At 40.7% G+C, this 27924-nt stretch overlaps 1 protein-coding gene across 1 annotated transcript in view; it reads right to left on the bottom strand.

The window, feature by feature from the left end:
• The window catches only part of LOC308586440 (uncharacterized protein), a 65898-nt gene extending 38712 nt beyond the window's left edge, over positions 1 to 27186 (bottom strand). The window contains exons 1-3 of the mRNA XM_081193115.1: positions 26944 to 27186; positions 26701 to 26756; positions 17224 to 17291 (exon numbers count right to left, since the gene is read on the bottom strand). Coding sequence (XP_081049241.1) covers positions 17224 to 17291; positions 26701 to 26756; positions 26944 to 26995 — 176 coding nt within the window. The 5' untranslated portion in view covers positions 26996 to 27186. The remainder of the gene's footprint in view (positions 1 to 17223; positions 17292 to 26700; positions 26757 to 26943) is intronic.
• Between the last annotated feature and the right edge of the window lie 738 nt (positions 27187 to 27924).

Below are 27924 nucleotides of genomic sequence, written 5' to 3'. Positions count from 1 at the left end.
ATGTAGAAAAATGAATTCAAGATTGGAAAAATAAGTAATGGAGAGAGACTGAAATTGACAAAGTTGCTACATTTAATGTATGCTACTTGGTACCACAGAGCCTAGGACTTGCCGATCAGAAGGTCGGTGGTTCAAATCCCAGCAACGGCGTGAGCTCCCGTTGGTCGGTCCCTGCTCCTGCCACCTAGTAGTTCGAAAGCACGTCAAAGTGCAAGTAGATAAATAGGTACTGTTCCGGCGGGAAGGTAAACGGCGTTTCCGTGCGCTGCTCTGGTTCGCCAGAAGCGGCTTAGTCATGCTGGCCGCATGACCCGGAAGTTGTACGCCGGCTCCCTCGTCCAGTAAAGCGAGATGAGCGCCACAACCCCAGAGTCGGTCACGACTGGACCTAATGGTCAGGGGTTCCTTTACCTTTACTTGATATCACAACACTTGATGACTATGGGTGGTAGTCAGCAGAGGTTTACTCAGAGTAGACACTATGAAATTAATAAACATGACTAACGGTGATTAATTTCTTTGGGTCTACTCTCAACATAACTTCGTTGACTATTACCCTTACAGCTGGACTTGTGAACTGTTTCCATGTATTGTGTTCATTGTTATGTTTTGTGTGCTGACTGCTTTGTAGATGGAAGCTGAAGTCATTGAGTGATGGGCATGAATGAGTGAGCTCACCCTGAGCCACATAATCTTCACTGCAGATTAATGGAGTCACTGGTGTGATTGTGGTGTCAGGATCTTCTGTTCTGGGACATACCATGCAATAATGTTCCTGATTTAAGAGTCATAAATCTGGACCTTTTTGCTTCTCCCAAGTATGCCAACATTCTTTTGAGGATATTGCTGTCACATATTTAAGCAGATATACGAAATAGGTATACTCCAGAGAAATAACCATTTTATCTTGCAGTAACACAAAGATTAAATGTGCTACAGCCTATTTAGAGGGTGTTGTGCACAGCTGATATGTCTTGCATAATGTTCTTTTTCTTCTTCTACTAGACAACCTGTTTTTGATTTACAAATCAAGAAAGCTTATTTAGGATAATGTAATAGTTAAGGCAGAACTAATCTCTTTTAAGTGATCCACAGTATACAGTCTTCCTTACAAATAAAAGAAGTGTCTTTCAGGATTATAGAATCATAGAATTGGAGAATTGGAAGGGACCACAAGGGTCATCTAGTCCAACCCCCTTTTCACCCAATGTGGGACTCGAACCTGAGATTGAGAGTCTCATGCTTTACTGAGCTATCCCAGCTCTTGCAAACTAGAATTATTTGAAAAATTCCAAGTAGCCCTCAGGAACTAGTTGGTCCACCTGAAATTGGCCAATAACTCACTCAAATTTGTGTCCACCCCAATTTATGGTCCACAGATATTTTTAAAAATAATAATAATCATTGCTGATATAGCATGAGCAGTGTTGACGCCAGTCAAGAGTGTAAACATGACTATGGCACTGATCATTTTGCCTAGCCATTACATCACTAAAGTTGTAAAAACTAGTCTAACTGGCACTTTTTGTTGTGGAACTTTTCCTAGAGGTATTTGCATGTAGAAACACTTCACACTGATTTCCATGGAACTTCCTCCCACGGAAGTGTGATTAGAGAGAAGCAACAGACTGTTTACATATAATAAACAGGATAAGATGGGATTTGATAGACCAGTGAATTAATAGATTACCGTAACTTCCCTCAGCTATTGTTCCATATTTCCCTGGAGGGCTGAGATTACTAGTTATTAATTTATCAATTGTAAGTGTTTACAGACTTCAAGAAATCAGCCCAAAACAAAACAAAACAAAGTTGAATGCTTAGTATGTCTGAAAATGGCTGGTACTCCCCAACAACTAATGCATTTCACATGTTGGATAATGAGCAGAAAATAGAAAGGCAGATAACACCACAAAGTTCAGATGCAAAAAGCCTGTAACATTGCAAATAGAAAAACAAATTATTCTATGTCTTTAGACTGTCCAAGTAGCAATACATTGTGACCTATGGCCAGTAACAAAAGTAGCAACCCCACCTGCAAAATATTTTTTTAAAGTCACATTTCCTTGGCTTTTGACTCCCACAAGCCCATTATCAGTTTTTTCAACCTAAAACATACTGCACTACTAAGTAAACAGATGCATTTAATTTCACTTAATTAAAATTAATCCTATATTTCTTTTATAATGAGAGTGAAAACTGTCCAGATTTAATTTGAACCCCATTAAGGTCAAACTATGCTTTCCAGTCTGTGATTGGCTGTTTTCCATCAGTTTTGACATGTTTTATTCAGTGTTCCTTCTCTGTCAGATCAGACATATTTGCAATATAACCTTTGTCCGCAGAATGACCAGCTTCACAACCATCCGTGATGGTGGTGGGGAGAGAATGAAACAGATCACATATAATAGCTTATGTTTTTTTTCCTTCCAACTAAACATAACTGTATAATTCTCAGGTATTTTAAAGAGGAACACCACTAAGGACTGTAGAGCACTAAAGTACACATTTTGTATCCATTCTTCTACAAAAATACATGTTTTGCATGCATTTTCACCTGAAATATGCATTGTTCTGCATATTTTGTGAACTGAAATTTGGAGGCTTGCCTAATCCAGTTGCATTCTGGTCCATATATAGATACAGGTGAAAGTGCATGCTAAAATATGTATTTTAGTGGAATAGATACAAAATGTGTACTTTAGGGGAAAGTGCATACCATTTAAAAACAAAGTTTTCACAGAAAATGTGATAGAACAAACCTATGATTTAGCACAGGTGTGTGGAACCTTTGGACCTCCAGATGTTGCTGAACTATAGCATCCACCATCTCTGGCCATTGGCCATGCTGGCTGGAGCTCATGGGAGTTGTAGTTCAGCAACATCTGGAGGGCCAAACTTTGCAAAACTGACATACAATAAAAACAGATTGATCCATCCATGTATCCCTCCTTCATACATGACTCTGACTTTCTTCCATTCCAAACCGAGTGATGTGAACATCACACTACACTGGCTGTCAGTATGCATGCTCCAAAAATTCAACTGATAGCTTTGTAGTATTGCATATATGTAGCAAAAATTAAAACAAGGTCCTATTTGAGATAAGAATACAGTGGTACCTCGGTTTAAGTACTTAATTCGTTCCGGAGGTCCGTACTTAACCTGAAACTGTTCTTAACCTGAATTACCACTTTAGCTAATGGGGCCTCCTGCTGCTGCTGCGCTGCCAGAGCATAATTTCCTTTCTCATCCTGAAGCAAAGTTCTTAACCTGAAGCACTATTTCTGGGTTAGTGGAGTCTGTAACCTGAAGCATATGTAACCTGGAGCGTATGTAACCCGAGGTACTGTATGGAGAGAATGGTCTCCAAAGTCTGGAAACTATTAAATTTTCACCTTTGAGGCATTACCTTTGATCCCCCATTGTAGGAAATTCACAACACAAATTTCTGCATGTTGCTCATGAATAAGTCTCCCATATAAGTGGGTCTGGAACTGCAGTTACAGTTCTACTTGCTCCACTGAAATCAGTGAGCTAGTTTACTTCCAAGCAGCTCAAGTCCTACTGATCTTAATGGATTAAGAATGATGAAATACGAATCTATGCATTGGGCTCATGAAGTCTAAGACTTTACTAAATTAATCCTTGAACAATTCAGGACCCATCTCAGTGCAAAACATCAGAATCCCTCAATCAAGGTACTGAAATTTCTGTCTTAGGCAAAAGCCTCTGATACTGGCAAATATTTTCCTTTCCTTCATAACCAGAACAACCAGGTAAGCTTGCTATCTGGTGCATGGTGAGTCAAGCCTCACAGAGCAGGAATCCAATCATCAGTTTTGAATGCCAAGGCTGGGAAATATAAATTAAGAAGGGTGTGCCTATAATAATACACAAAAAGTATTTATTTCACAACAGTAATCTATAAACCTATCAATATGCTTGTTTGGAGATCTTCTTTGAAGAAACTGCTTTCTACCAGCTAGCTTGTTGTATAACCTTTGGCAGTAAGAGCAAAGACACGGAATAATTAGTGAAGCAATGTGCAGATTAATTTCCACATCACTGCTGAAATGTAAGACATTACTCAGTGTTAGACCATATGTGTTGTATACAGAAAGTACTTAACAATGCACCTTGGAAAGCTGGGTTAGAAAGACCTCTGACTTAATCTTGGAAAAGCAGCTGCCACACACCTTTTGACTTTGTAATACAAGGAAACATCTGTGGAGACCCTTACACAAGTGCCTCCTCTGAACAGGTTTGGCAGATGACTTTAGGAGAGAGGGCTTTTTCAGTGATGGCACCCTGGATATGGAAAACCTCCCCCAGTGAGGCTTGCCTGGTGCATTCCTTGATGTCAGTTCAGCACCAGGCAAATATATGTTTTATTTCCCCAAGGCTTTTGATTGGCTATAGGCAGGACTGGCTTTAGATGAAGAGAGGCCCTAGGCTACTCCACTTGTGAGGCCCCTCTCCATCACCCACCCTCACAACTAGAAGAAAATGGAAGAGTGTTATAAACAAAATTGAGTGAAGCCAAAGATGAGATGGGTATTTAAAATTCTACAATTCACAATTTCTGCTCTAAAGGACACAAGATATTATTGTTAAAGGCCAGGGCGAAGGCATCTTGTATACCTTTCCTCTGGAACTATTATAATGCAGTATTTATACTTTTATTGTTATTGTTTTATTGATAAATTGTCTTCTGTCTTAATGACAACTGCCTTGAGAACTCTGGTACAGGGTGGCCTATAAAATACTGCAAACATAAGCAGACAAACCAATGCTCTGACTTTAGAATACAGCACATTCCTAACTCCCTACAATAGCAGCTAGTGTGATTGGGCAGAGCCACAGAGATGCTTTCCCAACACTGGCATCATTACAGCTCACCTGGATGGAGTCAGGGCCTCAGTACCGCCAGCCTGGCGCTTGTGCTGGTGTCAGTCGCAGAGCTTATCTGTAGCATCTGGAGGGCAGCTCTGTGACTGGCCCAACACATTGTCCAATACTGACTGTCAGTTCTGCTTCACATACCATGAAACACCATTTGCTTTTATGTTCTTATCATGCAATTCAAAAAAGTTCCTCCTTGCCATTTTTTTGTTTGCAGGGAACTGTATTTCTTTCCAAAGTGCAAGTATTTCATGGATGTTTTGATTAAGCCAGGGTACATGAGTGTCAGAAATTTATGGCCCGAACAGATGGGATGTTAAATTGGTGAATGTGTCACCTCCCCGTGCACTTTTAACAATAGCAGGGTTGGAGGAGGAAATGATTCCATCAGGCTTCTACAAAATGTTCCCTGGAATTAAGTGCCACTGAAATCAGTGCAACTTCTCAGTCAACATGCATAAGGCTCTTAATCAATATTATGGTGATAAATTCCTCCGGAAAAGGAAGCTTAATCCTAGGTTTCACTTTTTCCAAAGAATCTGTGATCCTGTAATGGGGTCACTGGTGTGCTGCTACATTGCAGGATATGATCTCTGAGGTGGAAAAGTGGAGATGGAAGTGTAGAATGGAATAGACAGTCTTCAAAATCAGAAGTGTGAAATTGAACCTGAAGAGAGATAACAAGGGCACTAGAAAAGAAGGAATTCTAGTATTTATGGTGTTGGAAGTAGAAGGTTAGGATAACAAGCCCATGTTATTTTGTTCAGTGCCCTGATATTCAGGTAATGTGAAACAGTCCCCATAATAAAGCACTCAAGATTGTGGACATTCAAGAAAGTGAAATTGACGTTTTGAAACTTCATACTCTGAAATTCTAGGTATGACGCTTGGGTCTGTCTTCTCTGCTTTTTCAAGGCACAATTATGACATCAATGGACCACATTGTCCAGAGCTTGTGGAATCTAAAGGGGGTGGACTAGCTTCATCAACATTCAGGACTGACATCAATAAATATAGACAATAGTGGTGTGTCATAAGTCAAGCAGACATGAACCTTGCACTTTTCCAATCTGTTTGAAAAGATTCTCCAAGCCAGTAACAGACTCAGCTGGGAGTAGTCAATGTGGTGCCCTCCAGATTATGTTGGACTCTTAGCACATCTCAGATCTAGTCAGGAAGGCCAATGGTCAGAACTACGACAATGATGATAGAACTATGACAACAATCTAGATGGTGACACCGGCAACCCTGTAAGCAACAGAACTCAATGGCCAAGGAATACTGCTCCCACAGCCTCACATGCCATAACGTTTTGGGTACTATGGTAGTAAATAGTTTCTCAAATACGTTATAAATAACAACAGGAATAATTATAATAATTGATAATAAAAGTCACATCTTTATAGGAATTTACATGAAGCCCCTGCATGGATTATGAGATGAACACATGTAGGATTTATATATAGATATAGATATATTTCCAGCATATATAGCATGTTCCAGATATTAAAATCAACAAACACATTTCATGTTTATTCCTACATAGAAGTACTATCAATGGGGGGATTTTATAGCATGTGAAGTGGCCAGGTGGATTTGCTCATCTTCTTGTAACACCTATTCCAGAACTTCAGCTATGTGGCTCACTCAATTAGGCCTGAGAGGCCATTAACCTCAAAATCTGCCCACATTTCAACTGGATCTGTCAATTATTTAATCTCTGTGGTTATACTTTCATGTTTCCTTTGGAGCTGTGGCGTCTGAGTCCTTGCCCTGACTAAGCTCCCATGAACCTTCTGAGAAGCACTTTTAATTTGGGCATCTATTTCTCTGCCCTGCTGCTTTTAGTGGGAATTGGAGGCATTCGTAGCTGTTACCATGGTGGTTGCTACCGGTGCTCTGCTGGATTCCTTGGTTACCAGGCACCCTGGAAACATCCTAACTTGTGCATCCTATGTAGCACCACCCACCTTCCACTTTCGGAGGAAGTGGGTCGTCATGGTGTCACATTGTATGTATTATATTTTAATCACGATAGTTACCTGTTTTGTTCACCTGATTCTCCCACCCACCCCTGCCCCATTTGACACTAAAGGCAGAGTGCTTCTGAGATTGGGCAGAGTCCAGTCTGCAGTAAAACCTGCTGTGAGGTGGTCAGGCATCCTTTTCCACATTCCAACCATTAAGCCATTGGTGGGGGACCTGTAGTGTACTATGCTGAAGGGAAACTTATTTTTACTTTAATTTAAATTTTTCCTTTGTGTTTTGAACTACCCACTTTTTCTGTGCCCGGGTAAAGAAGCAATGCTGGCATCTGTAAGGACTAGGGCCTTTTTAGTGGTGATGCCCTTTTTTGCAGAATGCTGTTGGCCTTGTGCTGAGACCCTCATTCATTGATGGATCCCTTCTGGCCTTTAGGAAGCCTATAAAGACTGTTTTCCTTCTTCAGCCTCAGATTCAGGTTTTAATTCTTCTGTTATGCTGGCTGGTTTCAAATTATGCATGCTGGGGAGGACCTAGAATTGGATGGAAAGGCAGGAAAGAAATGTTGATGCTGTGCTGGACTGATTCACAAGCAGCTCCCTCTCCAATGCCCTGTACACTCCAAAACATCAAAGGCATTGTCAATACCTCATAGTCACAGTGCAGATTTATGGAGGAGGAAGGATCAAATTTAAATAATCCCCCTGGGAATCTTCCAGTTTTGTGGATGACTTCACAGACTGTGAACTCATGGAGTCTAAAATCGAGTGCACAGGTTGGCTGAGGAGCTGTGAGAAATTAGATCTCTTGTGTAACCAACATGTTACCTTTGGAAACCACTTAATGCTCATTTAACTAAACATTTTCTTTGGAGGTTTTTAAACAGACGGTTGCAAATTGGTGTGGTTTGACAGCTACTTAAATGACACCAGGCCATTTCCTCATACAGACCATAGCTGGGGGTGGGGGGAGGGAATCTTAATGCTATAAACAACATTGTGTAAGACAGGCACTGCCTGGAGACAGAATCCAACTTTCCTGGGAGTTGCTTTTGTATCCAGGCAGTCCACTTTTTAAACCCAGTGGCAAGAGACAGTGTTTATAGGTAGGGGCTGCACACAAATGTCACTAAGCTCTGCATGCTTAATAGCTCTGAATGGGAACATTTTGCCAGATGTTCATTATTTACAGGAAGACGTAATCATCCTTTGCTGAGTTATTCATTCTGGGTCAAATTAGCTGCCGGTGTCACAGTAAAGAAATTGCTTGAGAGCGATGGGGCCACGTGTCCTTTACACCCATGCAGGATTTGACCCTCCATGTTTGTTTCCTTGCAGCTTGGTAAACATCGCAAAGGTAGGAGCTAATGAAGCCGAATGACTTGGAACAACCACCAGGAAGCGTAACTGCAGCATATAAAATTTGCACCGTCTTGGAATGATACTTGAGAGGAGACGCCGATGAACGTTCCAAATGCTTTTGTCTAGTGGAATGACAGCATTGTGTATATCTAGGCTCCAAAACTCTGGCATCCTGGTTTTTGTGTCATGAAGGTCATTATAAAGCTATGAAGCAAACACAAGTCTTAATCTCTTTGTTTGGAGAAAGCTGAAAGTCAAGGAAGGAAAAAACCAGACATTGTTCTTGAGTTTGTGCACTGTAGATTTTTGTACAACCCTCACCACCTCAAGTTAGATATAAACTCATAATGCTGGTCAGGGTGTCCATTACCAATTATGGGGAAAAGAGTTTTCTTCCTGATGCTGCTCCCACTGCAGCCCCTTCTCTGATGTTGCTTTTCAGAAGCACACAACAGAGTGTGTTTTATCATTTGTGATGCGTTAAATGAATGAGGGATTTTGCTATTGCAGAAAGAGATACTCGAGATGTAACATTTTTTGGATTTTGATGGGGGGCTTTATGTCATATGTACCTGAATAGGTTTAAGGTCTGTAAGAGCTGTGTCAGCAAAGACATACTGGGTTTAAAAAATATCACTTATTTCACAGATTAAACTAATTGGGGATTAGGCCTCAGGTAAGGCTGGGCTGGATGAATCCCTAGCTGGAATTAAGATTGCCAGAAGAAATATCAACAACCTCAGATATGCAGATGACACAACCTTGATGGCAGAAAGTGAGGAGGAATTAAAGAACCTTTTAATGAGGGTGAAAGAGGAGAGCGCAAAATATGGTCTGAAGCGCAACATCAAAAAAACCAAGATCATGGCCACTGGACCCATCACCTCCTGGCAAATAGAAGGGAAAGAAATGGAGGCAGTGAGAGATTTTACTTTCTTGGGCTCCATGATCACTGCAGATGGTGACAGCAGCCACAAAATTAAAAGATGCCTGCTTCTCGGGAGAAAAGCAATGACAAACCTAGACAGCATCTCAAAAAGCAGAGACATCACCTTGCCAACAAAGGTCCATATGGTTTTTCCAGTAGTGATGTATGGAAGTGAGAGCTTGGACCATCAAGAAGGCTGATCGCCGGAGAATTGATGCTTTTGAATTATGGTGCTGGAGGAGACTCTTGAGAGTCCCATGGACTGCAAGAAGATCAAACCTATCCATTCTGAAGGAAATCAGGCCTGAGTTCTCACTGGAAGGACAGATCATGAAGCTGAGGCTCCAATACTTTGGCCACCTCATGAGAAGAGAAGACTCCCTGGAAAAGACCCTGATGTTGGGAAAGATGGAGGGCACAAGGAGAAGGGGACGACAGAGGACGAGATGGTTGGATAGTGTTCTCGAAGCTACCAGCATGAGTTTGACCAAACTGGGGGAGGCAGTGGAAGACAGGAGTGCCTGGCGTGCTCTGGTCCATGGGGTCACGAAGAGTCGGACACGACTAAACGACTAAACAACAACAACAACAACAACAACAACAACAACAACAACAACAACAGGAACTTCTGTATAGACCAGCAAACAATGGAAGGAGATGGTCTTGCCCTAAATACCTAACAGACTAGGTGATACAACTGATAGCTGAATTGAGATAATGGGGGTTAATAGATGGAGTTGAGAGGATGAGGCCTTAAGAAAAGAAAGAGATTACCATGGTGTTTGCTGCAAAAACTGCAGAAGTCTCAGCTTTTGCTCATTAACCAACATTAGATCAGAACATTTTAAAGGCATCATTACAGATAATTAAGAAGAAGATGTGTAGGAGTTAAGAAGGTGAGATGGTGTCCTTGTTTCAAGTAAATGTAGAAATAAGTTTGATTCTCTTTTCAAAATATGAGGTTATTTAAAAAAGCCAAAAACCCAAATCCCTCTTAACTAGGATTTGAAATCAGAGTAAGAAGCTGGTGAACAGAAAACCTTGGTTAAGAGGGAACCTGGACAGCCATGTGGGAAGGAAAAGGAGCACAGTAAAATTTGTATGTAAAAGAGATGGGGCTATGGGTAGATTGTAGAGTGCCCTCTGCCTTGTGTCACCCTTCACGTAGGATGAGTTCCTTTGTGCTTTTCTCTTATAAACTTGCCTGACGAAGGAATGATAGTACATAAGGAAGAAAAATCACATGAACAACTGGGAAAGCACCAGTGAATAGAGTTGGGGCAAAAGTTTTAAAACAGAGTCAAGCTAAATGTTCTAAATTTCAAGGCCCTTTTCAAAAGTTGCACAGGTTGTGTAAGTGAGAGTCCTTGCAAATCATGCTGTATTTCCCTTCATGGTGAAGCTGGAGGGGAAAAAAATATCTTTAAAAATAGATATTTGACTTCCTGCTTTCTTTGAGTTTCTTTACAGTTTCTGGCCCCATGCCCCCAAACACCTTTATCTTCTTTGACAAGTAAGGGGATTAAAGATGTTTGGCACATGCTGGAGCATTTTCTAATCTCTTTGTCAACTGACCTGTGATTTATAAAAGAAGATGTTAGTATCAGCGCAGAATAGCACAACCAAAATATTAGCCCATCACCAGGCTGTTGGTGATCAGGGACAATGATATTTTAAATATGCAGTCCTTGAAAATTACAGTTTGTTCCCAGCAGTAATCAAGCTCTTCCGTTCTCCCCATTAATCTTTATACTTTTTAAAAATAAAAATAAAGGGAGGCTCTTTAATCTCCAACACACTATTCTTAAATGGAAATAAAAGTAAGGCAGGGTAACATCAAGATGAAAGTGAGGGCGAGGCTGCAACATCAAGTCATGACTTGCAGGCATGAAAGAAACATCACAGGCATCATGTTCACCACATTGCCTGATATATATATTTTTTAAAAAATCTCTACAGTTTCGTGAGAGATCATGACTTGCCCCAAACCACCAGGTAAATACTATATATGAGATCAGAATGTTTGAAGCCACATTTTCCCATATCCATATCAACTATTCTATTCACTGCACCACACTGTCACCCCAATGCTATGTCCATTGCTATATTGCTGTTATATATCATTGCATGTTTGTGGGTAACATATATTTAATCCAATAACTTTTTAAAACTTCTCTGAAATGTTTTCTGTTTTCTGATACTTAATGTTTAGACACAGGTTTAAAATACCTCCCATACTGAATTTAGAAATTTATTCTTCCCCTCTACACAGACAGGGGGAGAAAGAGATTTTTATGGATTGATCCTCAATATTGCAATTTTTGGATTTCTCCCCCTGAGTTGGCAGCTTGATAATAGCTGAAGAGACAATGGTGGTGTATCTGGCTGAATATTTTTAGAGATAGAATAACATCTGATTTTCTATCAAAAAGCTTATTATTAGTAAGAAAGATGGCAAGGGTCTGTAAAAACTGATCCAGGAAACTAGATCAAGTTCTTTTTAAGATATGACATAGGAGATCAGTTGTGTAGCTGAACAGTTGCTTTTGAAACCTGTCGCACTACAGTTTAGAACTGCCAGGATTTATTTATTTTTGAAAAACATATTATTGCAATTAACTTTCAATCAGGAAAGTCACATGAGAAAACCTCACTGCTGATTCCTGCAGACTTAAAATAATCTAGCCTGGGTTTAATTCTGTAGGAACTGAATTGAACAAACTGCATGGTACTCTTTCAAAATCCCCTTGTTACACAAGTTGTTACACCAGGGAACCTAGAAGATAAGGGGCAGAGGAGGCTAGACCTTTCTAAAATAAGCCAATTATGCTAAGCCCACCCTGCTTCAGGTGTCAGGCATAAAATACTGATGGTGTAGCCAAGGTTAATTGATTAACAAGAGGAAGAGATACACCCTGCTTTATGTAGTAGATAATTGCACTGGTATGTTTGCTGCTACTTGAGTAGAACTTGATGTGGAGGGAACAGCAGAACTGAGCTAAGATGATACCCAATAGCCCAGTTTGCATGTAACTCTAAGCTAAACTTTGGGTTAATGCAAACAAGTGAATGTGCAGGTTGCAGAAAGAATTGCAGCTGCAGTATGCCTCCCTCGGCCCTCTTGCTGCTGCCCTATGGGGGCAGAGCAATGGCCTGCCTTGGCATTACGTTCAAACCCAGGTTCATTGTTTGTGTCACTCAATCAAGCAATGTTCTTGGTTTGTCTGGGACAGACAAACCACAAGACTGGGTTCAGACGTAATGCCAAGCCAAACCATAATTTAGCCCTGAGTAGGTCAGCAGCAGAAGGATCAAGGAAAGAGTGCTGCAACTGCAATCTCTGGGAACCTGCGTGTTTGGCTGTTTAGTTGTTCTTTTTCAAACATTTGCATCTTTTTTTAAAGATTAAAAAGAAAGAGGAAAGAAACACCGCAGGCATGTGGTTTTTGGTTTATTTACAAATGCAGAAGTTGAGCTGATCTTAGTAGAGTGCAGAAATAAACATGCATGCAAGCAGTGCTAAATCCTTCTGCCACATCAGTCCTTTCTTTCAAAATCCAAATAGCTTGCCATTCAACTTAAGACTTATAGCCCAACCTTATGGACGTTTGCTCAGAGTTCTGCATGACTCATTTCCAATAAGTGGGCAAGTCGAATGTTGACCCCTACAGCAGAAGGATGTGATTCGCGTTCAAGAGACTTACCAGAACTAACTGCCTTTTGTTGCACATAGTTGCACATCATAATCACCAACAATAAATTTCCCAGCTCAGAAGAAAGCCATTTCCCCCACTGCTTTGTTCAACCCAGTAGCATTATTCACAACAGGTAGTGTGTGCATATTAAAAGCAAAGTGAAGCACAGCACACTTTTGCGAGTTCGCCTTCAAACTGAACTGACGGAATCACATGATGGTATAATACATAGATTGGGGATGGACAAGATCTGTTTTGGACTACAACTCTCATCAACCCCATGATGATGGGAATTGTAATCCATAACATCTGGAGGATACCTGATAGACACACTATATAGCTTGGGTGAGGGATCTCAGGCTTGGGATGAAATGTGGTCCTCCAGTTCTCTCTACCTGTCCCTAGGGTACTCTCCCAAGGCTATACCCACATCTCTACATGCCCCATTGTCCCTGCTGAGCCTGGCGCCAGGATGTGTCATTGAACTCAGATAATGCCTCTTGCTTGGCTGGCGATAAGATAGAGCAGGCTGTGGGAGTGTGTGTAGAAAGTGTCCTAGTGTGCAAAGGGACCATTTACGTTTTGCCACCCAATCTTTGTCTCTGGCCCTGCCCATGACATGACTCTGGAGAGGCTGCAAAGAACAGAATGCAGACCTCAAGAGCTGAGAAATGTCCCCCACCTCTGCTATATAGGGTTGCCAAAACAATAGCAACAAATAAAAGCAAAATCCAGAGCTGAATCTTTGATTGGAACAGGCCAGGGGGTGATGTGTGAAATGGTATTTGTGGTACCATTACACACACACACACATACCTGGAGAGCATACCTTTCCATCCTTTTAGAATCTTTTCCCTTTCCTTCCCAGACTCAGCTACCCTTAGTACCAGTCTGGAAAGTTGAACAATACTTTCATTCACGCTGTGCCGGATGCCAAATGTTTAAGAAAAATGTGGTGGCAAAGCTGGAGAGGCAGACAGCCTTCAATGCTCTTTTTCCTTTTCCTTTTGGCATCCCGTTTTCAACAGCTTCTCCTTTGTTTACAGAAGGCATGCTGAAACAAGTTTGGCTTTGTTTCTGTTGGCTATCGTTGTAAAATAAACCTTTGCATTAAAACTGAAACAAAGGGAAAGAAATGCACTTTCCTAATAGGTGGATGACAATAAACTTATCCCGAGAGGAGAAAGGAAGGAAGGGAGCTGTTATTTCTTTTCTGAGGCATGAAATTCCTTGCTGTTTGATTGAAGAGCTAATTTAATATCAGCACAATCCCATCGTTTGCAGGCACCAAGGTGCAGATTGCTGTGAAATCCACTTGCGCTGTAGGAAACCAGAGATGTGCTGGTGTGAAGGATCCTCGTTAGTTTTAGCTCAGAGTTGCACTGGCATCACCATGGCATTAGCAGAACTCTGTTGGTACAAAGATTAAAGCTAGGCAGTGGCTGGAGTGTGGAGGTGGAAGATCTGGGTGTATACAGACCAAATATTTAAAGCACACACTCCTCAATAATCTTGGGAACTGTAGTTTACCCCAGCACCCTTACACTACAATTCTCAGGATTCTTTGAGGCAAAAAGGTGCTTTAAATGTATGGTTCATATGCCGCCTGCTTTGGGCAGCTCTCTCGCCCTTTGCCTCTACAGTGGGATAGATTCTGACTAACTCTGAAACCAACTGGGGCTCTCTGTGCCCTGGCTTACTTAGCAAAATGGTAACCCGGCCCTGCAGTTTAATTTGAGTTAATTCCTTCTTCCATGAGTAGGCTTACTTAAAAAAATTAATAAATCCAGTTACATATTATTTCTATTTTAAAAGCAAAAGTGCTAGGAAGAAACACTGGTTCTTCTTGCATGGGTGTGGCACCACAGCCTTCAAATTCTCCCTCTTGCTAACTATGCCCTAGTGAATATCTTCAAAACAAAGGGTAGCAGTAGTTCCCAAAGAGATGAAGATCAGAGAGAACTGGCTTTTGTTTATGGAAAGTCTGCTTATGGTGCTGGATATAAAAGCGCATTGTATCCAGCCAATTACTCCCAAGAATTGCCAAAAATCTAGCTATTAATTTTTGTATTGCGTCCAAAAACAGAATGTGTGAACCCCACTCCCCCAGCTATAACACAGTTGACAGGGCTGACCCAGGACATTTTGCTACCTGAGTCAAGGGATGAGATGTGTCAATCATTTTATGTACAAAACCCAACTGGCCCGACTGTTAAATCTTACTTAACACTGATGTTCACCTCTGCAGCTAAGGGCATCTGGCTAAGGGCATCTGGCTAGATGGAGGGTTGACAGGTCAGCCTTCCACTGTCTTGGTGCTGCTTGCCCAGCAACTGCCTCTTGAGGCAGCCAATTCACTGTGCCTAATGGTAGGACTGGCCATGATTGCGGATTCCAAAATTGTTGTAGCCATTTCAAATCATATTCCAGATTTGGATTGGGGAAAGTGGATTTCATGATGGGATACTGGGTGGACATTTACGTGTGCAAAGAAGCATGGTCAGGCTGCAGGCTTATACACATTTAACCTGTGGAGCAAGGCCCATTGAACTTAATGGCCTTACTTCTGTGTAGGATTGTGCTGTCAGTATCAAAGTATTAATCTGCCACCAGATTTTGAAAAAATCATCTGAATACTGCCATAATCTTACCAGATGGTGTTAGGGATTTGATTCCAAAGCCATTTTACAAACTCTCACTCACTCACACCCCTTCATCATTATTTCCTTTTTATCGTGTGCATTTTGTCCCTGCTTGAGAAACAGTGGGTTTGTTCTTCTTATGCCGAGAGCCAGAGTATCAAAACAAAAAGTACTGCAGTGATTTTTATATTTAGAAATGTGCTAAGCATCAACAGTTATTTTTCACAATTGAAATCCTCACATCCAAAACAATGCAAAACTGCCCTGTTCTTTGATTCTAATTAATGCCTTTGTTCATGGCTTTTTATAAATCTATTGAACAAGGATTAAAGACATTGCTGAAATATGTCTGTACGTCATTTACATTCAATTCACAAATACCATCTTCTCTCCTCCTTGATTACCTCCATGCAGAGTTGTTTATCGTTTGTGCCAGCAAGCGGGAGCAGGGCAAGGACAGAGGAAAACAACATACACATGACACAAGTGAAGATCACGTCCCAGGTGCTGTGAGAAAAAAGTTTGAACGGGTCTATCTGCTGGGTTGTGCTGGAAAGGTGAACAGGAGGCCACCTTTCTGAAAGTGGATGGCACTCTCAGGCCTGTTGTCCCTGAGGCCTCTCACAATGTGAGGGATTATGAAGCCCATCCCTACTCCTTCTTTACTAAAGATTCTGCCTGCATCTGAGTGGGATAGTTATAGAAGAATCCACCACCCTGCAGGGGCAACAGACTAACTATATATGCCCACAAAAATACTATAAGGAAGGCAACCTCGCCTCTGCAAATCCCAGCCACCAGTTGTGATCTCAGGTAACATCCTTTCCTGACCCTGAGAAGTGGGGGCCATCTCTGCATTCATAGCAACCACACCATAACAAGGCAATCTGAGTAACACATTGTGGCAAAAAGGGCGATCAGGGTTGAACCAAACGCTGGAAAACATTGGTCTGGTCCATGTTGGACAGGCCCCTAGATTTCTATAGGTTGCAGCAGAAGAAAGAGGATTTCCCACCATTCAACCCAGTTCAAAACCCACCCCTACTCCCCAGCTGCTTCTTGATGGGGCAGGTGGGACTAGCCAGATACATCCTGTAACTTGTAGATATGATGAACATTATAGGTTTCCTTTCTTCCCCCTCCCACATTTGCCAATGCATCTATTAAGGGAGAACCCAGGACCTTTGGACCTTTGGAACTGCAACTAAACAACTAAAAATTAGATTAAGATGTTTAATTTTAAGGACAAATTTATTAAGGAGGATCACCCAAACAAATACTGCTAACTGTTGCAGGAACAGAGTTCTCTTTCCCAAAGGTGGTCTTGCTAACCAACCCAGTGCTGTTGGATGAACTGAACCCTACTCAAAACATTTCCCTGGAAATATTTCAATCAATATTGGACTCAGAAGCTCAAGATCTCACTCCAAAAGATCTCATTACTCATCTTATGACAGCAACAAGACTAACTATAGCTAAGGTTTGGAGATAGTTAAATACCAACTTGATGGAAACATGGTTTCAACAATTGTGGGATTTAATTCTTATGGGAAAACTGACAATGAAAATATGAAAATAAAAAAACCCAGTAAGAGATCAGACAAATTTCATGCAGTTTTGACAAAAGAAGAGTTCCAGCATCTCAAAGTGACTTGTGGAAATAAACTTTTATTTGTTGGGCAATAGGACTTGACAAGCTTTTAACTCACCCCTTTTCAAGTACAGAGTCCTGTACTCTTCTGTCGGCAGGGAGAGGGGATTCCTGGGTTGTGTTTGTCTGAAAATCAATATAAAAATAAAAAGGAAATTGAGAAGTTAAAAAAGGACAAATCTGGGTCTTAGACTGTCCAAGACAACTGAAACTAGAGGTTTTGTGCTTCCTGTGCTTTGAAAACCCCACATTTTGCAAACAGGATGTGTGCTAAGCCAGCCTAGCTCTGATGTTGTTTTCTGGTTTGCCATGCCAAAGTACCAACAAAACTTGTTGAGAGCTTTCAGAAAATCATGAAAATAATCTCCTCCTCCCCTGCGCCCAGTTTCTCATTTTCTATAAACAGGAAGCAGACAATATTGCTTCTTCCATATGTAGGCACAAGAAACTGGTACCATTTTGAGATCTGCCTCTCCATTGCTTCACATTGCTTCATGGTAAGTGTGGCGGCTGCAGCCTAGAAGCAGAGCAGATGAATCCCACTAGAATTCAGGAGCACAGAGCTCCCTCTGCTTCCCTCTCTTTGGGTGGTCTGTAGAATCATAGCTGCTCCTGCGCCATACTTCTTGGTACTCATAGTATTTAGCCTAGGCACTTGCTCTTTCTTCTGTTCTAAGTATCCTTACTAGTATCCACTGACACTCTCCTTCCTGTGCTGCAAGGTGATGTACCTGGATCTTTCACAGTTCTTCTTAAATATTATTTTCTCTTAAGCCAGATGTATGCATGCATATAGGCACCTAAGGTCACACACATGCATATTCTTGACAACTTTGATGATGTGTTTTGAGGATATCTAACACTCCAAGAGGAAAGCGACAAATAACATTAAGCACACTTCTTAAAAAGCATGGTTAATGCTACAACTTTTATTTTGAAGGAGAAGTAGCCCCACGGGGACCTGATCCAGATCGGGAGCATGATGCATGGGTGCCAGTTTCCTGCTGAAAATCACCTCTTCTTCAAGGGTTTTTTTGAAGGAGACCAGTAACTACACGCCATACTCTGAATCTGGACCGCGGCCTAATTTTAAATCTGATTAATATCAACTGGTTTTGGCCCCTGACATAAGACTGAAAGCGATTAAACACCCCCCCCCGAAATGCATCCGATTGTGTCCAGCAAATCAGATATTGCAAATAATGAAACTGCATCAATACTGCCTTCCTTTCCTCCTGGTATAATGGAGGCCTGCAATAAAGTCCTGCAATAAAGGAAGCAATCTGCTTTTACCACATAAGAGAACCAACTGCAGTTTGCGGCTTGCAGAAAATCAATCTTGATACAGCCACTTATTAATTGCAAAAAATAAAAAAATAAAATTAAAAAGCAAATGCCAAAAGGACAAAAGTTAGCAACTTGCAGAAAATTAAGGTAATTGCTAATTGTCTTTTCTTCTTCCAGAAAGTTGCTTAGGATTTGGGGTGCTTTATGAAAGAGTTTGAGATGCTACAAATGGTCAGTGAACCATACATCAAACATTGTTTAAACTGGACGTTGCATCTGGATACTGTATGAACATAAAAGCAGAACTATTGTTTACAGAAACCTGCAGACTCCTGCTAAGAATCTTCTTGGAGGAACTGAGTTTCAAATGCACACAGTGCAAAATGGTTCATTTTATACTAGGCTGTAAGATCCCAACCCTGTTGTAGGTACAATAGATGCTTGGTTTCAGAAACAATCAAAGATATGCACATTGAACTTTAATAGTGATTAGAGCAAAGGATGGTAATGTATTTATGACAAAAAGGATAAAATGCATTACCAAGAGGACAAAAGAGGCTGCAAATTGAGATGCAAATTTAGAAATTTAGAAATAGAAATATATCTCACCTGTGTGGAACTATGTGACCAGACTATGTGCCTGCTCAGTCTGTTGTCTGAGTGCCAGCTGTGAAAGGTACTCCTAGCCACAGATCACCTGAGCTTCTAGTGCCAGTGATGGATCCAGTAGCACTCCCAGACTATGAACCCACTCCTTCAAGGAAGGGTAACTCCTCAAAGCAGGCAACTGATCACTCAGGAACTGCCCATCTACAACACTTCCATCTGGACAGGATTCAGGGTCAGTTTATTGGCTGTCATCCAACCCACCACCAAGTCAAGGCAGTGGCCTTGCTTGAGTCATATATTACAGAGTGTACTAATGACACCTCACCCCACGTTTCCTAATAATTACTCCCAACAGCTTCATACAGAAGTTAAATAGCATTGGGGACTAGATAGTCCCTGCAGCACACAACAGCTGAATCTATAGATGGCCAACAGATCATCATCCAATGCTATTATCTGAAACCAATCCTCAAATTGGGATCAAAATCACCCTAAAATAGGGCCTCCAATGCCCATCTCTTCAAGCTGATTCTTGCTAGCCAATTCCAAGCGTTTTACCTTTGGTTTATTTTATTAGAGAGAGAACAATATTTTCAACAGTACTTTCAAGATCTAACTTCCCTAACTTTTGTTGCCCTTAGAAAAGCTTTTACTGCCCTTTGTTTCCAAACAATGCCTCAACCTACCGTATTTGGAGGAAAAAGTATAAAAGGATCCTCTATACTCAGCAGACATGTGTTTGTGGTACTGGGGAGGTGAAAGACATAATGCATTATATTTGGCATTGTCCTTTGTATAGAGATCTCAGAGCTCTTTTGGGTTAGACCTTTTGAGAGCAAGAGCTGGCTGGACCCTGACTGGTATTATTTGTGATCTGTTGACAGACCACAATAAAACCATTACAAACGAGGTTGCCACCTTTGCAGTAGCAGCTCGAAACATTCACTGCGATTTTCTAAAGATGTCTGCAAAGAGGACCATCTGCAATAGTATTTTGATATTGTTGATAATCTTTCTCACACATGTATGTACCTATTGCTCATTGATTTTACCGGATGACCCTCATATCAAGTGTTTTTATCTCACTCTCACACATTATCTTTTTAGTATCTTTACACCATTTTTTTCCTCTTTCAAATGCCATAGTTTTCTTCATTACAGCCTAACTTCCTGCAATGACTGGAAGCTGGGCTGTTGTCATTTTTGAATGTTCATTCTCATGAGGGTTACGAAATCATAGTCAAAACCACAAGTGATTACTCACCGTAAGCACTAGAAACATACTTTGTTAAGTAAAAGAAAGGTTGCATTGGTAGAACATTTCTCAGGACTTCTAGGGACACGAAGCACTGCCTTCATATTGGCTGTATGTTTGCAAGAATGGAATTTATACTATAGTGAAGATATAAGCCATTGGCATGCTATGATTAAGAAATACAGCCTAGGTTTTATAATGGCTGAGATTTGCAGTACAAAGAACAGAACTTGCCCTGACTCTCAGATAGCTTGTTAACATAAAAAACAGATAGCTTGTTAACATGTTTTATTCTACGTCAGCAAGCAAGATATTCTGTGTCTAAAGTGTTTAAGGGACCTGAGCATGAACCAAACTCTGTCCTAGATTGTGCCCCAAGATTAGGCAATGTTTTGAAACAGAGTTTAACGTAAGTCTTCCATCCTCTGAGGAGTAAGATATCATTAGCTTTACAAACAGAAAAGAAGATCATGAATTTCCCAGAGAAAAAAAGGTCCCCAAGTTAAAAAAAAATCTTAGCAATGTCGCACTATATCTTGTTTATTTTTATTGCAAATCTCAGGCTGCTGCATTCTACAAAAAGTCAGTATTAATGTCCAGACCACTAAGTGGCAGTTGATGCTACTTGCTAGGGATGGAGGAGAAGTTTGAATTGATTCACATTGCAATGCAGATTTACCTAATGTGCTGTTCCCCAAACCAATATCTGAAACATACATCACTACTCTCTGAAATTTGCACATCTCTGAATTTTGTCATGCAGCTTTCCAACCAAAAAAATGTGCACAAAATGCATATATTAGTGAAAATAATATACAAAAATGCAAAAATAACATACAAAACTTTGGATATGAGGAGAAATGGGCACTAAAATGCTGATAAAATTTCATGGGGACTTAAAAAAATTACAAACTGATGTAGGAGTGTGGTGAACTGAATTTAAGATTGGAAAAACATGAAGCTGAGAGAAACTGAAATTAACAGATTTGTCCATCCCTGAACTTGCTATACATATCACAGATATCCAACTTGGATTATCCAGTTGTCAGGGTTTCACCTAGAGAGTTACAGTTTTGCCATCCTGATTGTCAATGTCATGAACCGGCAAAGATGGCTATTCAAGTTTGCTTCTCAACTTTTGAAAAGCTGAAGTTACATCTGCTGAAGCTAAAAATGGCTGCATCTTCTCAGCATCCTTCCTAGTATTTTTCATTCCATTTTCCTCCATGTTTTGAACTTCGAAATACTGTACTCGGATATGGCACAGTCATCACACCTGTCACCATATTGTAATAATAATGTGGATTTGAATGGCTCTGTTGGACCATGTGAGTTTATCCAATTTAATTTCCCTGTGGGAGAAAAAACTGTAAAAAGAAAACGAACTGGAAAAGGACAGAGGGTTGTTCTTGTCCTGTTCCACCTGCAGTGCCAGCAAGATCCCAGCAAGGTGCTGGATATGCCAGATGTACTACAACTTGGTTGCTGCCCTGCCACATCCCCTGCCGCCTTCAGATTGCTTAGTTAATAACCTTCAAAGTTTTCCAGTAATGATGGCTCAGTAACTGTGAAAATGCCAGAAGCAACCTGATCCGCTTTGCTGACAAAGTAAAACAGGACAGGACAGGTGCTGTGTATGACATTGGCAGCTTTGTACCAGTCAATGGAGAAACTGCTAGCCGGATGGTCTGAGAGGGAACTCAGGAAATATTTCCACCTGATAAGTGTGCCACAGAGGTTGTTTCTACTCTCATATGTCCGTATAAGATTATATCACAGATACAAGCGAAGAGATATGAGATGAATTGATGAATTGATTGTTGCATCAATTAAGTGTTTTAAATTTGTTGTTAGCCGCCCTGAGCCCAGTTTTCTGAACCGGGAAGGAAGGGGTATAAATAAAAAAATATTTATTTTATTTATTTATCTTTGGCAGATCTGTGTACTTGTCTCTAGCAGCTTGGATTACAAATTACTTCATACTGACAGCAAGGCAAAAGGAAGTTAATATATAACCTATGGGTATATTCAGGGCTGGATACCACAAGATTTCTGGAGAAAAGAAACTTTTTGAAGGTAGTTGTAAATGCTATATGTGCCCCTTGAATGTAGCCTGTGAATTCTGCACTGGGTGCTTCACAGAAGATGCTCACAATATGCGCAACATGTAAGTGTCAAAATGCACATTTTATTTACAAAGTTTATGGATATCGCCTTTGAATATATATTTTTATCTTTTAATGTATAAAATAAAAAGATATATAAAAGTTCTTCTAGATAGCCATGCAGCTACAAAGATACCAGGCCAGAATACAAAGTTAAAGAGAAATAAAACAAATATATCAAATATAATGCAGTGTGTTTCTGCCGTGGATGACTAATTTGTACTGTTATAAAATTAAAAAATCTGCTGGGTTTTGTAGAAAGTGATTAGTACTAATAATCAAACAACATAATCATAAATAACAACACTAGAGTCAGTTAAAACTAACTATAATTCATGTTCAAACTGAAAAACTGAAGTTATGCACCCCCTCCATAAAAACCCACAAATCCCACATGGACAGCTGTTTGATATAGCAAGTTTTCTCGCCATTTTTTTTTATAAACCCTGTGAAGTACATCTAGAAAGTGATTTTTTAAAAACTATGAAGAAAATATGTCTCTGCATTTGATTTTTAAATAACTCTGTTGAGATGCGTAGAAGGTGTCACAGTATAGATTTTGCATGCAGTAAGTCATAGGCTAAACCTGCAGCTCATGTTTCTCCTGCTGCTGCTGCGCTTTAGAGTAAGTGTTAGGAACTTCTGGTTCTTCAGATGTTGCTGGACTTCAGCTCCCACTGGTTTGGCCAATGGTCAAGGGTGATGGAAGTGCTAGTCCAGCAACATCTGGAGGGGCACAGGTTCCCTACCTCTGATTTAGTGCAAAGGAAGTTGTGCAGGAAGGCTTTACCCTGTCACTGTTGGGACCATGTGCAGAGCTGGTGGGAACCTCATCATCTTTGGAATGGGTCCAGAGCTAATCCTGATAGCAGCGCCATTGAGGTTGGGTGGGGTGCAAGACTCACAGCAAAGAGGAATATTCTGATCTTGGCCATATTTAAGATTAGATTGCAAAATATTAAAATACCGTAATGCATCAAACATTAAAAGCTTCCCTAAACAGGGCTGCCTTCAGATGTCTTCTAAAAGTCTGGTAGTTGTTGTTCTCTTTGACATCTGGCGGGAGGGTGATCCACAGGGTGGGCGCCACTACCGAGAAGACCCTATGCCTGATTCCCTGTAACTTGGCTTTTCGCAGTGAGGGAACTGCCATATGTAGGTGTTCTTGAGGAATCAGAAATTATAATGCACTGCAGATTCCTTATGGTTGTTGGAAACCACAGGCTTGCAGGATATTGCACATAATGTATGAAGATTCATCTTGCAGAGATTTGATAGAAAGCAATGGGATCTAAGTGTGAACCACTTAACACATAATTTGAAAGGTGGCAACTGCTCATTTGCCAGGTTTTCTTCACTGCTTCCAGAAAACTTCCATTTCAGAGTCATTCATAAACAGAGAAATGACAAACGTCTGAGAAGCTGACTTTTGAAATTCATTTTTAGATCTGCCAGGGAAGATCCAATCTCTGCCCCTTATTATGCTATTATATCACTATTAGTCATTGGCATAGGCAGAACTCCCAGGTGTGAGGCTGACAGACAAAGCATATTGTCAATATCAAAGAATGGCAATAACAAAAGGCATTCAAATGCTGATTGTTACCCTGCTCTTGCCTCCCACTTTTGGGCATATCAAGCACTTTGAAAAGGTCACTCCATGCAGTCAGGTATATGCAAAGACTGGTTGGTTAATACTGGAAAGAAGCTTTCTATTGAAAGGTGTCTCAACTGTTATTGTGATATCTTGAAAGGCAATGAATGGAAAAGCCACCTATTGTTATTAACGTAGCCAAATTTTTAAACAACCCGTTTCCCCCCCCTACTCCATCCCCAAAGGGTCATGTATCCTACTTTACAGTAGGCAATCTTCTATTTGAAGGAGTCCTCTGTGAAGGACTGGCCCAATACATTTTGCTGCCTGAGGCAAATGACAAAATGGCCTCCTCCCTGCATTTCATGTACAGAAACTGAACAGTTTGGCAGCTGAGTTTACTTCAACACTGGCAATAGCACAGGATTCTTCATGGAACCCGAGCACAGCAGGAAAGCTTAGCGGACACAGGGCAGGCGCCATCCTCTAGGGTCTGCCTCCTGTAGGTGTCACACTCTGGTACAGCTGGTTTTGCTGCCTTGTTTGAAGATAAAGAACCCTAAGAAAGGAGAGCAGGGTTCCTTGAAGTTGCTTATTGTGGGAATGTTCAGGGAGGCAGGAGAGGATATATTGTTTGATTATATCCTTTCCAACTTGGGTTAACAAGTTCTACAATTTAGCAGAGTAACATTCCCCTTTTTAAACTTGCACAGCGGATGTGTTTGCTCAGGCTCGCTAAAGCCTCTAAAATAAGTTACCTGGTAAATTCCCCTTTAGTCCCTCATAAAAGAAATAGACACGACACAATCTTCTATAAAAGTATAAAAAGAGTTTACTTGCTCACTCATTCTGTTCACAGATGGATCCCAGAAGGCAGACTTAAGTTACAAAAGTAATATACCTGGAATCTATCCCATAAAGAGATAGTCCCTTTGTCCCCTCTTAGCTGGAAGCCAAGAGAGCATCTTAGGCTAAGCAGATGTTGCTTCTTCGATGAATGTAGTCAGAGAGAGAGAGAGAGATGGTGGCCAGTCCTATGATTTTGTTACCTGCACAGGTGAGGCCACACCCACCTCCGGTCACATGTAGAGGAAGTCTGTCCCAGCCTAGGAGGAAACAGGAAATTCCAACTGGCTGGTCCAGACACCCCCTTTTTATGCCCCCTCTTGGGATGTTGTACTTGACTGCTCTGTGTTTCACATCCCACACCTATCAACGGTTAGCACTTAGACACAAACATCAGACCGAGCAGGTACAAGGTAACAGTCTTCCGTGCTATGGTGAGATGTATTTCTGTGTAAATGATATACATTATTTCCAAATCTGTACCTATGCATGCGTTAGCATATGGAGGTTTTATGCAAATCAGTGTCATTTTTGGGTGATGCATGAAGTGGCCACCCTATGGGGCCACTGAAATTTATTTGCTCATCTTGGCTCCCAGCATTGGCTCCCAGCTATGGTCCCTGGTGGGCCAGTCACATGCATTCATGCTGGCACACAAAGGACACGGTACATGCCATTGCAAACTGCGTCTGTGCTTCATAGTGCCTCAGGAACTGAGGAAATTGCTTTGCTGAACTGCAGCCATTGCTATCTGCTGTAAATATTATATTAGCACAAATAATACTTTCTCAAAACCAATCATAGTGAATCTTCCCAAGAGTTAACGATGCTGCAATGCAATAGATAATATATTAAGTAATAATATGAGGCACACTTACTAGGAAGTGGAGTTTTGTTCTGAGCAAACATGCATAGCATTGGGTTGCATGATAGCAAATATTAAAGAAAGTCAGTCTTTTTATTATTACATTGGGGGTGAGGAGGCACTCATAGCTACAGATAACCTATATGAAGATATATCCAAGAATTATGTATGCCTGTTTTTCAGAACTCGCTCCCCAAAGGGTTTGATGGTACCCTCGATGTGATTCTCAATATAGAGAAAAATTCCCTCTGGCAATTTAAAGCGATATTCCTGTGCTTTCAAAAAGATTCCCTTTCATGAAGTGATTTATACCTGCCATAATTAATCTAATAGCTTGGATTTATCTTCTTGGATGATGCTGATTTTAATTGATATACTGTATTTTCTTAACATACTATTTTTATGTGCTTCAGCTTTATTTGTTTATGTCTAAGAATGATAGATAGCTTCTCCCCCCCCCCCCCCGGTTTGTTTGTTTGCTTGCTTTTTAGCTATATATATATCTTTCCTGGTTCTTTAATCAAGTGAAAATAAAGTAAAAGAAACATTATTTTTGTCTTTGTAGGCTTGCTTCCCTTTTAATTTTTTGCTCTCTCTTTTCCAGGTGTGTTTTCTGTATCTGCTCATATTTCCTTTGCATGCATCTTGAACCAACATCATGCTTTGTGAATCATGGGATTAAGGGTAAATTTAAATTAGCTAGATTCCCTCCCAAATTCTTGGTTGCTTGAGTAAAATTCCAGACATAATCAGCATACTTTCTTAAAGGTTACACTACATTCATGTTTTAGGTTTGATTCAGGAAATGTAGCCCTCTCCTTTAAAAAAAAGTAAAAAAAAAAAAAGTTTTAGAGTTTATTGTCTGTAATCATGCCATCACAACAAAATCAAATAATTTGGTTGCACTGACTTACTTTGAAGATATCACACAGATCCTTCCAGAATGTTCCTGCAGGAAGAAGCAACACACCTGGAGACAAGGCAAGATAATTTAAAAAAAGTAAAATCCTGCCACATAGAATTTTCTTAGACAATAAATAAAATGTATGAGGCTAATTTTTATGCACCACAGGGAAACAAACAAACAAACAAGCAGGAATGTGTGATGTGTCAACAGATGGATCCCTCTGTACTGTGTTTTGGTTTCATACTCTTACCTGCAGCCTGAGGGAGTTTAAACTGTCCAGGTTTTCTAAACAATGGCACCATTTCTCAGCAAAACTCTGTGATGAATTTTGGCCTGTGTTTTATAGTCCCAGGGTACATTTTTGGTCTGCCTTCAAAACTCTCTTTGCTTCACAAGCCTCAGCCCTTTAGGCCTCAGTACTGTCTATTGTTCAGAGACGACAACAAAATATTGTCATCTACCAGCCTGTTGTGGAACTTGTGGTTTTATAACTTAGCAACCTTGGACAAAGAGAAGTGCACCAGCACTCACTGCTTCAACCAAAGTCAATAACTGCTGTGGTGTGACTCATGTGCTGTGACTCTAGTGACACAAACAGGTGTTGTGGAAAAGAAAAGAAAAGGAAAACATGTCTTGTATCAGCTCATCACAGAACAATTAACAAAGCCATCCCAGCTGCAGACAAGAAAATGTTCTGGTCATTTGATTTCCTTTTGTAATGTTTCTTTTTAAAAACAAAAAAGGTCACTTTACAGGAAATATTGTGGACAACAAGCTATCTACTGCATTAGATGCTAGGTGGAGTTGTCATGTGCTGTCTTCTCCTGCATAGTTGTTAAATTGTACAGTCTACTATGTCACCGTGAGGCACCACCTTCCAAACTTTCCTACCTGTGAGGGCACAAGCAAGCGAAAGGCAAACTGCACAGGATGCTAAAATATGTCTTTGCATTTAATGTTCAGGTCTTTAAAATTGCAAATAGCATCAGCTATGGAAGGAAGGGCTGCTGATACTGGTTATGAATGCATCATACATGAAGGAAGAATTCAACCATTTCCTCCCCTGCTGTGGTTGTGAGGAAACCCCTCATCTGAAGGTGTGGGTTGGCTCCAATTTCCCCAGTGGAAAACAAATCTGACCTTCAGAGTTGACTCAGGACTGTACCAGAGAAGAAAAGGTTAACCTTCCCACCACCACTCAGGTCTGCTGCAGTTCTACTAGCTATCAGCG

The sequence above is a fragment of the Podarcis bocagei genome (genome assembly GCF_964188305.1).
Source record: "Podarcis bocagei genome assembly, chromosome: 4".
In the NCBI taxonomy this organism is placed as follows: domain Eukaryota; kingdom Metazoa; phylum Chordata; class Lepidosauria; order Squamata; family Lacertidae; genus Podarcis; species Podarcis bocagei.
This window is presented reverse-complemented; position numbering and strand designations above follow the sequence as displayed.